Source organism: Arachis hypogaea, chromosome 16 (assembly GCF_003086295.3).
Source record: "Arachis hypogaea cultivar Tifrunner chromosome 16, arahy.Tifrunner.gnm2.J5K5, whole genome shotgun sequence".
Lineage (NCBI taxonomy): Eukaryota > Viridiplantae > Streptophyta > Magnoliopsida > Fabales > Fabaceae > Arachis > Arachis hypogaea.
Window position 1 is genome coordinate 79,226,918 of NC_092051.1, and position 15,680 is coordinate 79,242,597.

The 15,680-nt window shown below is 39.2% G+C and overlaps 1 protein-coding gene across 1 annotated transcript; it reads right to left on the reverse strand.

Annotated features, from left to right (window-relative positions):
• Positions 1–10,116: 10,116 nt before the first annotated feature.
• Positions 10,117–11,592, reverse strand: LOC140180144 (uncharacterized). The gene is made up of 2 exons (XM_072220555.1): positions 10,665–11,592; positions 10,117–10,550 (listed from the first exon to the last, which is right to left on the reverse strand). Exons 1-2 carry the CDS (start codon positions 11,590–11,592, stop codon positions 10,117–10,119), a joined length of 1,362 nt encoding a protein of 453 aa, XP_072076656.1.
• Positions 11,593–15,680: the final 4,088 nt, after the last annotated feature.

Consider the following 15,680-nt stretch of genomic DNA (forward strand, 5'->3'; position numbering starts at 1 on the left):
ACTCCTCTGTATGATTAGACATTGCCATATGATGTCTCTCTGGTACCTCATCAAGTAGCCATATAACAGGAGCCTCGTACACAGGATTTAATTAAAGTTCGCATACAGACGCGGTGCAGACATTGGCTGGTCTCACATTATATACATATAAACAGATAACGGAGTTCACTCTAGACTCAAAAGACTACCTAGAGCGAAATCTTCTTTGCGGAACAATCATCAACGAACTACGGAAGGGTACTCTTGCTTCCATCTGAAGGGGGAAGGGAGAGAGAAGGGTAAGAACTAGAGAGTTCTTAGTAGGTCGGGGTTATTAGTTATGTTCATTAACATTGTGTTGCTTAGTAGGATACAGAGAAGCAGTTAACAGAAGATACAGATAGACAGAGGAAATAGAGAAAAAATAGAAAACAGAACACAAACAGAAGAATACAAGAAAATAAAACACAGACACAAAGAATAGAAAGCAAATAGGAAAAGCATACATTCATACGACAATCATAACAGAGGAAATGCACAACCAAGAATGATGCATATCTGTCCTATGCAGGCCATGAGTTCACGTGTCGGTTTACACCCTGCAGCCCAACATTACCTAGGAACTAGTCCTAGATATGGCTTTATCTCTGTAGGTGAACTTTGGCCTACAGGAAAAGCACTCCTGTAAGTGAACTTCAACTTACAGGAATAGTTTAAACATAACACAACAACTTTTTGTAGGTGAACTTCAGCCTACAGAAATGGCACGCCTGTAAGTGAACTTCGGCTTACAGAAATGGTGCCCTTGTAAGTGAACTTCGGTCTACAAGAGCAACACCCTGAGCTACACAATTGATATTCACTGTAGGTGAACTTCGGCCTACAGGAATAACAATTTACTGTAGGTGAACTTGGGCCTACAAGACCTCCAGGGCCAACGAAAAAGCAACAGATGAATATACAATAGAATATCATGCCACAAGGCTTAACTCTTTATTTTTATACTCTTTACCTCTATTCTCTTGGTTATATTACTCTTTTCTCTTTGTCTCTTTACTCTGCTCTGATTACTCTTTTCTCTGTATCTCTTTACTCTGCTCTGATTACTCTCTTTAATGTATGTATTTAAAGCTTATGTAAATTTCAGTATGAATGGTTAGCCTGTCCCAAGTATAGGTTCATTAAGTCTATACTAAAACAATTTAACTTTTCATATAACACCTAACCCTAGGCGCAACTCAAGAACTAACTATGTTGCTCCTAGTTCGTTCACTAGTCTCTGTTAGTTTCTGTCATTAAAACTTTACCGACTTTTTCCTTGATTATTATCTTTTCTTCAACTTTTTATCTTTTCTTTGTCTTTGCCTCACTAATATGTTATTACCACTCTCTAAGTGTTTTTTGAAGGTAATTATGAGATTCTGAGCTTAAAGTTGTCTTTCTAAAGCTTTTACGAAAAATTGTCTTTTTCGTATTATTTTATTATTTTTATTAAAATATTATTTTAAATTAAATAATATTATTTAATATTTTATTATTATTTATTATTTTATTATTAAATTTTCGAAAATTACCTTACCTTTAACTTTTAAACTTTAAAATTCACTTTTTACCCCAGTAACTTTTAATATTTCTACTTTAACCACCTTAACTTTTAGAAATTACAAAATAACCCCCGAAACACCAAAATATTTACTTCCTTACCCTTTTATGGATCAAAAAGGTGTTCTTCATTGTTCTTCACCATACTCAAAAAGTTCTTCGTGTTCTTCGTAAATTTTTCAGATTCTTTCTTTGTTTTCACCCGTTTTTCAATCTTTTCGGCAACCGATTTTTACCATAATTCACATGCACTTACTTTATCACCTTCGATGAACTTTTCACATGTAGTCTAGACCATGTGTTAACGACATCCTTCTTTACCGTGCATTGATTATCACCCATAATGTTCACTCCCTTGCTCGAACCCTTAACTTTACATACTACTTTCTTTTTCCTTTTTTAAGATGGCCACCAAGAAAGGTAAAGAGAAAGCTACTCCGAAACCACCAGCAAGGAGAGGAACAAAAAGAGTATTAGTGGAAGAGCCATCTTCAACAGCGGTGAAACCCTCAACAAAACGAATCAAGAGGATCATCAAGGTCGATGAAAAAGAGTAAGCCTTTCCAGCAAAAGACACTGCGCGGTTGATAAACCCATATTTTATGATATATTTTGTGCTCAATTTAAGTGATTTATTCAACCCTTCACCCACTTATTCATGTGAAATTGCATGGTTTTACTTTTCCTTCCTTATTATGTGATATATGTAAAAACCATATTTCCTATGCTTTAAAAATAATTATTTTAATTACCTTTTATTACTGGTGCACGAATTTGTTACATGTCAATGTCAATATTACTATTTTTCACAAATTCGCACAACTAACCAGCAAGTGCACTGGGTCGTCCAAGTAATACCTTACGTGAGTAAGGGTCGAATCCCACGGAGATTGTTGGCTTGAAGCAATCTATGGTTACCTTGTAACTCTTAGTCAGGAAAACAATTCACTTATCAAATTGAATTGCGAGGAATAAAAGAGCATGAAATAAATACTTGTTATGCAGTAATGGAGAATATGTTGGAGTTTTGGAGATGCTTTGTCTTTTGAATCTCTGCTTTCTCCCTGTCTTCTTCTTCACGCACGCACGTCCCTCCTATGGCAAGCTGTGTGTTGGTGGATCACCGTTGTCAGTGGCTACCATCCTTCCTCTCAGTGAAAATGGTCCAAGTGCGCTGTCACCGCACGGCTAATCATCTGTAGGTTCTCGATCATACCGGAATAGGATTTACTATCCTTTTGCGTCTGTCACTACGCCCAGCACTCACGAGTTTGAAGCTCATCACAGTCATCCAATCCCAGAATCCTACTCGGAATACCACAGACAAGGTTTAGACTTTCTGGATTCTCAAGGATGCTGCCAATAAATTCTAGCTTATACCACGGAGATTCTGATTAAGGAATCTAAGAAATACTCATTCAATCTAATGTAAAACGGAAGTGGTTATCAGGCACATGTTCATAGGTTGAGAATGGTGATGAGTGTCACGGATCATCACATTCATCATAATGAAGCACGAATGAACATCTTAGATAGGAACAAGCGTGTTTGAATAGAAAACAGAAGTAATTGCATTAATTCATTGAAACACAGCAGAGCTCCTCACCCCCAACAATGGAGTTTAGAGACTCATGCCGTCAAAGAGTACAAAGTTCAGACCTAAAAATGTCATGAGATACAAAATAAATCTCTAAAAGTTGTTTAAATACTAAACTAGTAATCTAGGTTTACAAAAAATGAGTAAACTATGATAGATAGTGCAGAAATCCACTTCTGGGGCCCACTTGGTGTGTGCTGGGGCTGAGACTAAGGCTTCTCACGTGCCTGGGCTGTTTTGGGCGTTCAACGCCAGGTTGTAACCTGTTTCTGGCGTTGAACTCCAACTTGTAACCTGTATCTGGCGCTGGACGCCAGACTGCAACATGGAACTGGCGTTGAACGCCAATTTACGTCATCTATCCTTGAGCAAAGTATGAACTATTATATATTGCTGGAAAGCCCTGGATGTCTACTTTCCAACGTGTAACGACCCAACTTCTAGCATGTCTAGATCATACTAGAAATCGAATGTTACCAACTTGTTTTTCCTTTTTGTATTATTAATTAATAAATATAAGCTTGTACGCTGTTAAAACCCCGCGAATTTTACAAGTAATTTTTTTTAACAAGAATAATTTAAAGTCGCATACCTTCCATATATCAAGGGATAATTAAACATTCACATACATAAGACAAAAGATAACAGAATATGGAACAACACACTATAATATACATCATGTTACAGAAGTGGTTCAGTTATATAAGCATAGAGCTATGGTACAGCACCCCTAAGTAAGTGACTCATATAGTATATACATATATGTACATAAGACGCCCCAGGGCCTGGCCTGACCAAAAGCCCCTAAGCTGGCACCCAGGCTAGCCTAACTTTGATATATGCCTATTCCCTCTAATCATGCTAACAAAAGTGAGGGAGACACTTTAATGTACTGAAGTTAGACTAGGCGTCTCAAAAAGTCTCCTCAATCCTGGTCTAGAGTACCTCACGGAAAATCACCGGGCGAATGGTGATGCTCGCCTGCTGGCACCTCGCCTGGCTCATCGTCATCGCTGCCAGAGGAGATAACTATGAAGTTAGGATCTTCCTCTGGATCTTCTTCTTCCTCGTCCTCTTCTTCTGCCGAAGTGATAGCAGAGGAACCACTGCTGGCCACAGGAACCATAAAAGGATAGCTACCGAACAAAATATAGTCGGGAGAAGGAGGTGGCGCCTCCATGATCTGATCATACTCATGTCCCTGCTGCTCATCAAAGACAGGAGGCTCGATCGGCTCAGGTAAAGGATCAAGCTCGGGTGGTAACACAGGAACACCCCACTCATCAAGGACAAAGGGTGCATGAGGTGCCTCATGGATATGCTGGGCAGGTATAGCCTCATCAGGTAGAGGAGGTTCAGGTGGAGGAGGATAGTCAGGTGGAGGTGGCATCTGCTCCTCAGGATGAGGTATCTCAGGTCCGCCGGGGTGTAACCAAGATAAAAGAAAGTCATAGGGTGCATCAGGATTAAAGTATGCTGTCCTAATAGGGTACTGGAAAGATCTACCATGAACTACATAATTACGGATACGAGGTACCGCACAGTAGATGTAATACTCGCCATGCACCGGGTCCTCGTGGATATACGGTGGATCAATCTCGTAGAGTGGGACTCCCGTGTCCATCTGTAGAGGTGTAAGGGGTAAGAACTGGGGAGTTCTTAGTAAGGCCGGGGTTTACAGTTAAGTTCGTTTATAATGTCCGTGGTCATAGAAGTATAAATAAATATAGAGTAATATGTACATAACAGCAACATAAACTAACACATGAACAAGAGAGAAAATAGGAAGTAAATGCACATTCACACATTAATATGCAATCACACAATTATGCTCAAACAAACAAGGAATAGAATAAGAACACAAGAAGATAAGCAATAAATAATGCACAAACAAGTATGATGCATGTCTGTCCCTACTGCAGGTAATGAGCTCATTTGTCGGTTTCGACCCGCACCCGACACAATCCGACCCTCCAAGTCAGATAAGGCCTTCCCAGAACTTAATCCCAGATTAAGTACCGCATACTCTCTACCATGTGCTCTCGACTTGCAGGGCTGGTATTTGCTCAGATCTCAATATACCGCAGGTATGCAAGTCAGGCCTCTACCAAGCATTCAGCTTGCAGGGCAAGTACTACTCTACCGCAGCCTGTCTGGGAAGCAACATCACAATACGGGCGTCCCAGCACAACATTCACAAGCATTGCCCGAAGGCTCATAATTCACATATAACCATACTTTCAATTATTTAGCAATCATCATAAATTAAGCATTACAACATCACAGAAAGCTCATTTTACAATTCTCTGTTTACTCTGTAAGGTCAGGCACACAGCTATATCACTTTTAACTCCTTTTCTTTTTAACTTAAACATAGGTTTCAAATTCTTGTTTCTTTACCTCATATACCTCTATATCTTCTCTTATACCTCTTCTTAGGTGTTTAGTAAAGGAAATTAGAGAATTCTGGACTCAAATCTGCCTTCCTGAGGCTTTTAGGGAAAACTGTCTTTTTATCAATATTTTATTATTAAAATAATAATATTTTATTTAACTTTCAAAAATTGCATTTTGACCCCCGGACTTCTTGGAAATTGCACTTTGACCCCTATAACTTTTAATATTTGCACTTTAGCCCCTCAACTTTTGATTAATTAATTTTCAACCCCAAACTTTTTAATAATTGCATTTTCACCCCAAAACTCCTTGAATACACGTTTTCATGTTTTTCCAAAAACCAAAAACATTTTTTTTTCAAAAGTTCATCAGATTTCTGCTTGATTTTCAGCTAGTTTTTCAATCTTTTCGGAAACCGATTTGAACCCGATTTTTATCAAACCAAATAGAAACTTTTCAGCCATCAAATACACATCAAATAAGCATAAAAAATCATGATTTTCGTGGCTGGAATGTCACGTTTTCCAGCAGCACCAACAGCCACTTCAAAACCATCATAAACATGATTTTCAAGCATTAAACAACAAGTTTCCATGATCAAACCATCACACAAACACCCAAAATCAAATCTCAAGCAACAAGATCTGGTTTAACACTTCAAGAACACAGCCAATCATTGACTAATTTACCAAACCTTACCTCCTTTCCTGCTGTCCGAGATTGCACCAAAAACAAGCTTCCAGAAGCACTTTTACGCCTATTTTAACATCAAAAACAACTTTAAAATCTTATGAACCATGAAGGCTGAAGCTTCATGATGATGAAAAGAAGGTTTTCCTCACCTTAAGGTAACTAGAAATCACGGTTTCTTGGAGCTTTTGGTGATTGAATAAGAGATCCTAAGAAAGAACATGAAGAAAACATCATTAACTTAAGGAACCACTATGGCCGAATCATCAAGAAAGAGGAGCAGCCTTCATACCTTGATTTACTCCATGAAAAGTGACATAGAAATGAAGAGGAGGAAGAGGTGAACACTTTGGTAAGATTAGATTTTTTATAGGGGTTTCGGTTTGAGAAAGAACGGAGAAAGTAGCTCAGGTGTTCATGGAAACTTCATGGTTTTCTTTCATGGTGTTCTAAGCTTTTCCAAGAACAAAAATGATAGCCAAGCTGTCCTAGGGAGGCCGTGGCTTTTGGATGATGATTATCCAAAAGTTACTTGTCAAAATATCTCAGAAAAGGATAATTACTAAAGCTAGATGTATTAGAACTTAAGTAATTACACTACTAATGGATAAACATTAAGTTACTTAGTGTAAATGACACTAGTAACTGGATAATCATAAGAATAAAAGATATATGATGAAGCATTAGCAGTGCTAAGTTCATCTAAGAATGCCGGTATTATCCGTTACCGGTAGATTTCAAGCTCAGTTATTATATTACTAAACATAGATCAACATTAATCACAGTAGAGAAGATAATAATATAATATTCTGAATAAAATAATAATATATGAATATTATATTAATATAATTTTTCTCACGAAGTTCGTGACCGGCTCGTCACATAGAGACTAACCACGGAAATCAGAATTTTGAAATTCGGGCCCGAAGTGGCTCAAAAACGCAACTCTTCGCGACGTGCCTACTTAGATTAGGAGAGGTGTCCTGTGCAATCAAGCTGCTGACTCAGCAGCTTGATGACGCAGCACCTGTGCAGTGGAAGTGCTTATATGCATAGAAATTCCTAAAAATTCTGTAAAAATTCCGTTTGATCCCGAAAAAGCGCCGTTTCTTCGGGGCTCGGCCGTTACATTCTACCCTCCTAAAAGAAAATTTTGTCCTCAAAATTTCAATTACCTGAAAAGAGAAATGGGTAGTCTGTTCTCATCTTATCTTCCAGCTCCCATGTTTACTCTTCAGTTCCAGTTTGTCCCCATGCTACCTTAACCAATGATACTTTCTTGTCTCTAAGTTGTTTGTCACTTCGTTCCACAATTCTGACTGGTAGGGTTTGATATGTCAAGTCGGCTCGCAGGTGTACTGTCTCTGGTTGTAAAACGTGGCTTTCGTTGGGATTATACTTTTTGAGTTGTGAAACATGAAAAATATCATGAAGGTTTGACAAATAAGGAGGGAGAGCTACTTGGTATGCTACTGGACCGACTCTTTTAAGAATTTGAAAAGGACCTAAGTATCGTGGATTTAATTTCTTAGTCCTAAGAGCTTTACCTATTTCAGTCGTAGGTGTCACTCTTAAGAAAATATGGTCACCTTCGTTAAATTCTAAGGGCCTACGCCTATTATCTGCATAGCTCTTTTGTCGACTTTGGGCAGTTTGAATCTTCTCTCGAATGTGCTTAATCCGTTCGGTAGTTTCTTGTACCAAGTCTGGCCCCAAAATCCTGCCTTCCTCCTTGTTATACCAGCATAATGGTGATTGACACTTTCTTCCATAGAGGGCCTCATATGGTGCCATTCCGATACTCTGTTGATAACTGTTGTTATAAGCAAACTCAATCAATGGCAAGTATTTGTCCCAGTTACCCTGTTGGTCTATTACGCAAGATCTCAACATATCTTCCAAGGTACGAATTGTTCGTTCTGTCTGTCCATTAGTCTGTGGGTGATATGCTGTACTTAAGTGCAACTTCATCCCAAAAGTTTCTGTAGAGCTCCCCAAAATCTAGAAGTAAACCTTGGATCTCTGTCTGACACAATTGATGAAGGTATTCCATGCAATCGTATTATCTCCTGAATGTATAACCGGGCAAGTTTCTCCAAGCTGTGACCAATTTGAATTGGTAGAAAATGCGCTGATTTTGTCAATTGATCTACAATTACCCAAATTGCATCATGCCCGGCAGAGGTTCTTGGTAACCCAGTAACAAAATCCATCGCAATCTCTTCCCATTTCCATTGCGGTATTTCCAATGGTTGCAGGGTTCCAGGTGGTTTTTGATGTTCCACCTTAATCTTCTGGCAAGTGAGACACTTTGAAACATACGTTACTATATCTTTCTTCATTCCCGGCCACCAGAACATCTTCTTCAGATCTTGGTACATTTTAGTCATTCCGGGATGGATAGAAAATCTTCTTTCATGAGCTTCGGTCAGAATGTTCTTTCTCAAGTCCTCCTGAGCAGGTACACAAATTCTGTTCCTATATCTCCATATTCCCTCTTTATCTTGGCGTACCTCTTCTGGCTGGTCTGCCTTCATCCGTGTTAACAATGTCAGCATTCCTGAATTCTGGGCTTGAGCTTGCTGAATAGCTATTTTAAAGTCAGATGTTAATTGTAGTCACGCCATAACAACTCCTCTTGATGTCTTTCTCATTCCTAATTTTAAGTTTTCAAAGGCTGAGATCATTTCTTCTTCCTTGATCATAATCCAGGATATGCCCAAACTCTTCCGACTCAAAGCATCTGCGACTACATTTGCCTTCCCAGGATGATAGCTCAACTTAAAATCATAATCTTTTAAGAATTCCATCCATCGCCTCTGCCTCATATTAAGGTCTTTCTGATCAAAGATATACTTCAAACTCTTATGATCAGAGAAGACTTCAAATTGAGCTCCGTACAAATAGTGCCTCCAAATCTTAAGTGCAAAGATCACTGCTGCAAATTCCAAATCATGTGTCGGATAGTTCCTTTCGTGAGGTCTTAGTTGTCTCGAAGCATAAGCTACCATATTTCTATGCTGCATCAATACACATCCAAGTCCCTTAGAAGAAGCATCACAATACACCTCAAAAGGTTCCTGTGGGTCTGGTAATACCAAAACTGGCGCCGTCGTCAACTTTTCCTTTAAAGTTTCAAAGCTTTCTTCATACTTCTCTGTCCACTCAAACAGAATTTCCTTCCTAGTAAGGCGAGTCAAAGGTAAAGCTATCTGTAAAAAACCGTTGATAAACCGCCGATAGTTTCCTGCTAACCCTAAGAAACTACGAACTTCTGTAACTGTCTTGGGTTGCTTCCATTGTACTACGGCCTCGATCTTTAAAGGATCTACAGTTATTCCATCTCGTGTGATCACATGTCCCAAGAATGCTACTTCTGTCGCCCAAAACTCACATTTCGACAACTTCGCATATAGCTTCCGTGCTCTTAATATTTGCAACACAATCCTCAAATGCTCTCCATGTTCTTCTTCTGTCTTGGAATAGATGAGGATATCATCTATAAAGACTACCACAAACTGATCTAGATACGGACGAAAAATGCGATTCATATAATCCATGAATACAGCAGGAGCATTAGTCAGTCCAAAGGACATAACCGTATACTCATCGTGACCGTACCTAGTTTGAAAGGCAGTCTTAGGTATATCTGATTCCTTCACCCGGATTTGATGGTAACCTGACCGCAAATCAATCTTCGAGAATACTGTCGCACCTCTCAGCTGGTCCATCAGATCATCTATCCTTGGGAGTGGATACTTGTTCTTGATTGTGATCTTGTTCAATTGCCGATAATCCACACATAACCTCATTCCACCATCCTTCTTCTTTAATAGTAACACTGGAGCTCCTCATGGTGATACACTCGGACGAATAAACTTCTTCCCCAGCAATTCATTCAACTGCTTCTTTAACTCTGCTAATTCCAATGGTGACATCCGATACGGTGCTATAGAAATTGGTCTGGCTCTAGGAACCAGATCAATACTAAACACTATCTCTCTCTGAGGTGGAAACTCAGGTATATCATCCTGAAAAATATCAGGAAACTCCTTCACCACTCGGATTTGCTCCAAGTCTTGTTCATTAGTTTCTGAGCTAGCCGATAGTAGAACGTAACCCTCTAACCCACTATTACTAGAAATAACTCTTAGGGAATTCAAATAGAAAGTACAAGACTCAACTGGTTCAGTGTGCATTTCAGATGATGGAAATGTAGCAATTCCTTTAAAACAATCAAGGAAAACATGATGCTTGGACAACCAATCTAGACCTAAGATAATATCTAAACCACACAAAGGCAAACAAACCAGGTCATGTATAAAAGTCCTAGTCTCAATAACAAAAGGCACCTGTTAACATACTTGACTAGTCAAGGCATTTTGAGATGTGGGTGTACGAACAATTAGATTATAATCTAACAAGGTGAAATCTAATCCCAACTCATGCGCAACAGTCTCAGAAATAAATGAATGTGATGCACCAGAGTCATACAGTACAATTAAGAGTCGAGATTTGACATAACACTGACCTTGAATTAGGGAGTCTGATTTCATTGCGTCATCAGCAGTCATAGCAAACACACGTCCTTGCTGTCGCGGCCTATCTATTCCTTGTACTGGCTTCTTCGGACAGTCCTTAACCATATGTCCAGGCTGACCACAAGAAAAACAGATAACGCCTGTAAGCTGACAAGGTCTACCTCCATGCTCCTTTCCGCACTGCCTACATACTGGTCGCATCTGCGCCTGCTGAGGTCGCTTACCCATATCCTGTCTCGTTCTTCCTCCATTCCCTCCTGTAGGACGTGCATGAACATTTCTATTCTGATTGTACCTTCGTGAAGGCATTGCTCCCTGCTTAAAATTCCTTCCCTGAGGAGCTGTATACCGATTATAATTCTGAAAAGAAGATCCTGGGCGATTCATCCGAGCTACAACTATCTTCTTAGCACAGTCCTCTACTAGCTGACTCTTATTAACCAACTCCGAAAATTTCCGTATTTCCAATGGAACCACTGAGATCAACAAATCTTCACGGAGTCCCCCTTCAAATTTCAAACATTTCCACTCTTCGAAATCTGCTAGATTCCCTTGACAAACCTTGGAAAAATGACATAAATCTTCACACTTCCTTGTATACTCAGCAACGGACATACTTCCCTGTTTCAACTGCATCAACTCCATCTCCTTTGCCTTACGAGTAGCTCTAGGAAAGTACTTCTTATAGAACTCTTCTTTGAAAACATCCCACAAAATATTACCCTCATCTTGCTGCAGTAAACATTGAATGCCCTGCCACCAGTGCTGAGCATCCCCTTCCAACATATAAGTAGCAAATTCTACATACTGTTCTTCCGGGACATGCTATGCCCTCAAGGACCTTTCTATGCCTCGGAATCAATTATCAGCTTCAGTTGCTACAGTCGTACCCTTGAACTTCGGCGGATTAACTTTCAAGAAAGCAGCTAATGTCATAGGCCTATCATGATTCATGTTATCTCCATCACCGTTCCCACCATTCTCACCATTACGGTCATTGTTACGCTCTCCATTACGTTCCCCTATACGGTTAACTGCTCGGGTAGTAGCAGTCGTCGTTTCATTCACAGCCTCAGCCATAGCGTGAATCACAGCAAACAGATTATCATCGTTTCGTGGCGGATTGTTAACAGTAGACCGTTCACGATCGCTACGTCTCTGTGGAGGCATCCTGATTCTGTTCATACCAAACAATCAATACCAAGGTGATCAGTCTTAATACCTCAGGTTGGGCGTGAACATTATCAGAATGAAAGCACAAAGACATTCATGCAACACATATCACATAGATACCCTATAAGCATGAGACACACCACAGAGCATGCAATAAAGCATGATTCAGTCCATTCCCCAGGCTCTAACAGGAAGAACCGCTTTGATACCAAATTGTAACGACCCAACTTCTAGCATGTCTAGATCATACTAGAAATCGAATGTTACCAACTTGTTTTTCCTTTTTGTATTATTAATTAATAAATATGAGCCTGTACGTTGTTAAAACCCCCCGAATTTTACAAGTATTTTTTTTTTAACAAGAATAATTTAAAGTCGCATACCTTCCATATATCAAGGGATAATTAAACGTTCACATACATAAGACAAAAGATAACAGAATATGGAACAACACACTATAATATACATCATGTTATAGAAGTGGTTCAGTTATATAAGCATAGAGCTATGGTACAGCACCCCTAAGTCAGTGACTCATATAGTATATACATATATGTACATAAGACGCCCCAGGGCCTGGCCTGACCAAAAGCCCCTAAGCTGGCACCCAGGCTAGCCTAACTCTGATCTATGCCTATTTCCTCTAATCATGCTAACAAAAGTGAGGGAGACACTCTAATGTACTGAAGTTAGACTAGGCGTCTCAAAAAGTCTCCTCAATCCTGGTCTAGAGTACCTCACGGAAAATCATCGGGCGAATGGTGATGCTCGCCTGCTGGCGCCTCGCCTGGCTCATCGTCATCGCTGCCAGAGGAGATAACTATGAAGTTAGGATCTTCCTCTGGATCTTCTTCTTTCTCGTCCTCTTCTTCTGCCGGAGTGATAGCAGAGGAACCACTGTTGGCCACAAGAACCATAAAAGGATAGCTACCAAACAAAATATAGTCGGGAAAAGGAGGGGGCGCCTCCATGATCTGATCATACTCATGTCCATGCTGCTCATCAAAGACAGGAGGTCGATTGGCTCAGGTAAAGGATCAAGCTCAAGTGGTAACACAGGAACACCCCACTCATCAAGGACAAAGGGTGCAGGAGGTGTCTCATGGATATGCTGGGCAGGTATAGGCTCATCAGGTAGAGGAGGTTCAGGTGGAGGAGGATAGTCAGGTGGAGGTGGCATCTGCTCCTCAGGATGAGGTATCCCAGGTCCGCTGGGGTGTAACCAAGATAAAGGAAAGTCATAGGGTGCATCAGGATTAAAGTATGCTGTCCTAATAAGGTACTGGAAAGATCTACCACGAACTACATAATTACGGATATGAGGTACCGCACAGTAGATGTAATACTCGCCACGCACCAGGTCCTCGTGGATGTACGGTGGATCAATCTCCTAGAATAGGACTCCCGTGTCCATCTGTAGAGGTGTAAGGGGTAAGAACTGGGGAGTTCTTAGTAAGGTCGGGGTTTACAGTTAAGTTCATTTATAATGTCCGTGGTCATAGAAGTATAAATAAATATAGAGTAATATGTACATAACAGCAACATAAACTAACACATGAACAAGAGAGAAAATAGGAAGTAAATGCACATTCACACATTAATATACAATCACACAGTTATGCTCAAACAAACAAGGAATAGAACAAGAACACAAGAAGATAAGCAATAAATAATGCACAAATAAGTATGATGCATGTCTGTCCCTACTGCAGGTAATGAGCTCATTTGTCGGTTTCGACCCGCACCCGACGTAATCCGACCCTCCAAGTCAGATAAGGCCTTCCTAGAACTTAATCCCAGATTAAGTACCGCATACCCTCTACCAAGTGCTCTCGACTTGCAGGGCTGGTATTTGCTCAGGTCTCAATATACCGCAGGTATGCAAGTCAGGCCTCTATTAAGCATTCAGCTTGCAGGGCTGGTACTACTCTACCGCAGCCTGTCTGGGAAGCAACATCACAATACGGGCGTCCCCGCACAACATTCTCAAGCATTGCCCGAAGGCTCATAATTCACATATAACCATACTTTCCATCATTTAGCAATCATCATAAATTAAGCATTACAACATCACAGAAAGCTCATTTTACAATTCTCTGTTTACTCTGTAAGGTCAGGTACACAGCTATATCACTTTTAACTCCTTTTCTTTTTAACTTAAACACAGGTTTCAAACTCTTGTTTCCTTACCTCATATACCTCTATATCTTCTCTTATACCTCTTCTTAGGTGTTTAGTAAAGGAAATTAGAGAATTCTGGACTCAAATCTGCCTTCCTGAGGCTTTCAGGGAAAACTGTCTTTTTATCAATATTTTATTATTATTAATAAAATAATATTATTAATAAAATAATATATTAATATTTTATTATTAAAATAATAATAGTTTATTTAACTTTCAAAAATTGCATTTTGACCCCCGTACTTCTTGGAAATTGCACTTTGATCCCTATAACTTTTAATATTTGCACTTTAGCCCCTCAACTTTTGATTAATTAATTTTCAACCCCAAAATTTTTAATAATTGCATTTTGACCCCAAAACTCCTTGAATGCACGTTTTCATGTTTTTCCAAAAACCAAAAACATTTTTTTTTCAAAAGTTCATCAGATTTCTGCTTGATTTTCAGCTAGTTTTTCAATCTTTTCGGAAACCGATTTGAACCCGATTTTTATCAAACCAAAGAGAAAATTTTCAGCCATCAAATACACATCAAATAAGCATAAAAAATCATGATTTTCATGGCTGGAATGTCACGTTTTCCAGCAGCACCAACAGCCACTTCAAAACCATCATAAACATGATTTTCAAGCATTAAACAACAAGTTTCCATGATCAAACCATCACACAAACACCCAAAATCAAATCTCAAGCAACAAGATCTGGTTTAACACTTCAAGAACACAGCCAATCATTGACTAATTTACCAAACCTTACCTCCTTTGCTGCTGTCCGAGATTGCACCAAAAACAATCTTCCAGAAGCACTTTTACGCCTATTTTAACATCAAAAACAACTTTAGAATCTTATGAACCATGAAGGCTGAAGCTTCATGATGATGAAAAGAAGGTTTTCCTCACCTTAAGGTAAATAGAAATCACGTTTTCTTGGAGCTTTTGGTGATTGAATAAGAGATCCTAAGAAAGAACATGAAGAAAACATCATTAACTTAAGGAACCACCATGGCTGAATCTTCAAGGAGGAGGAGCAGCCTTCATACCTTGATTTACTCCATGAAAAGTGACATAGAAATGAAGAGGAGGAAGAGGTGAACACTTTCGTAAGATTAGATTTTTGATAGGGGTTTTGGTTTGAGAAAGAACGGAGAAAGTAGCTCAGGTGTTCATGGAAACTTCATGGTTTTCTTTCATGGTGTTCTAAGCTTTTCCAAGAAAAAAAATGATAGCCAAGCTGTCCTAGGGAGGCCGTGGCTTTTGGATGATGATTATCCAAAAGTTACTTGTCAAAATATCTCAGAAAAGGATAATTACTAAAGCTAGATGTATTAGAACTTAAGTAATTACACTACTAATGGATAAACATTAAGTTACTTAGTGTAAATGACACTAGTAACTGGATAATCATAAGAATAAAAGATATATGATGAAGCATTAGCAGTGCTAAGTTCATCTAAGAATGCCGGTATTATCCGTTACCGGTAGATTTCAAGCTCAGTTATTATATTACTAAACATAGATTAAC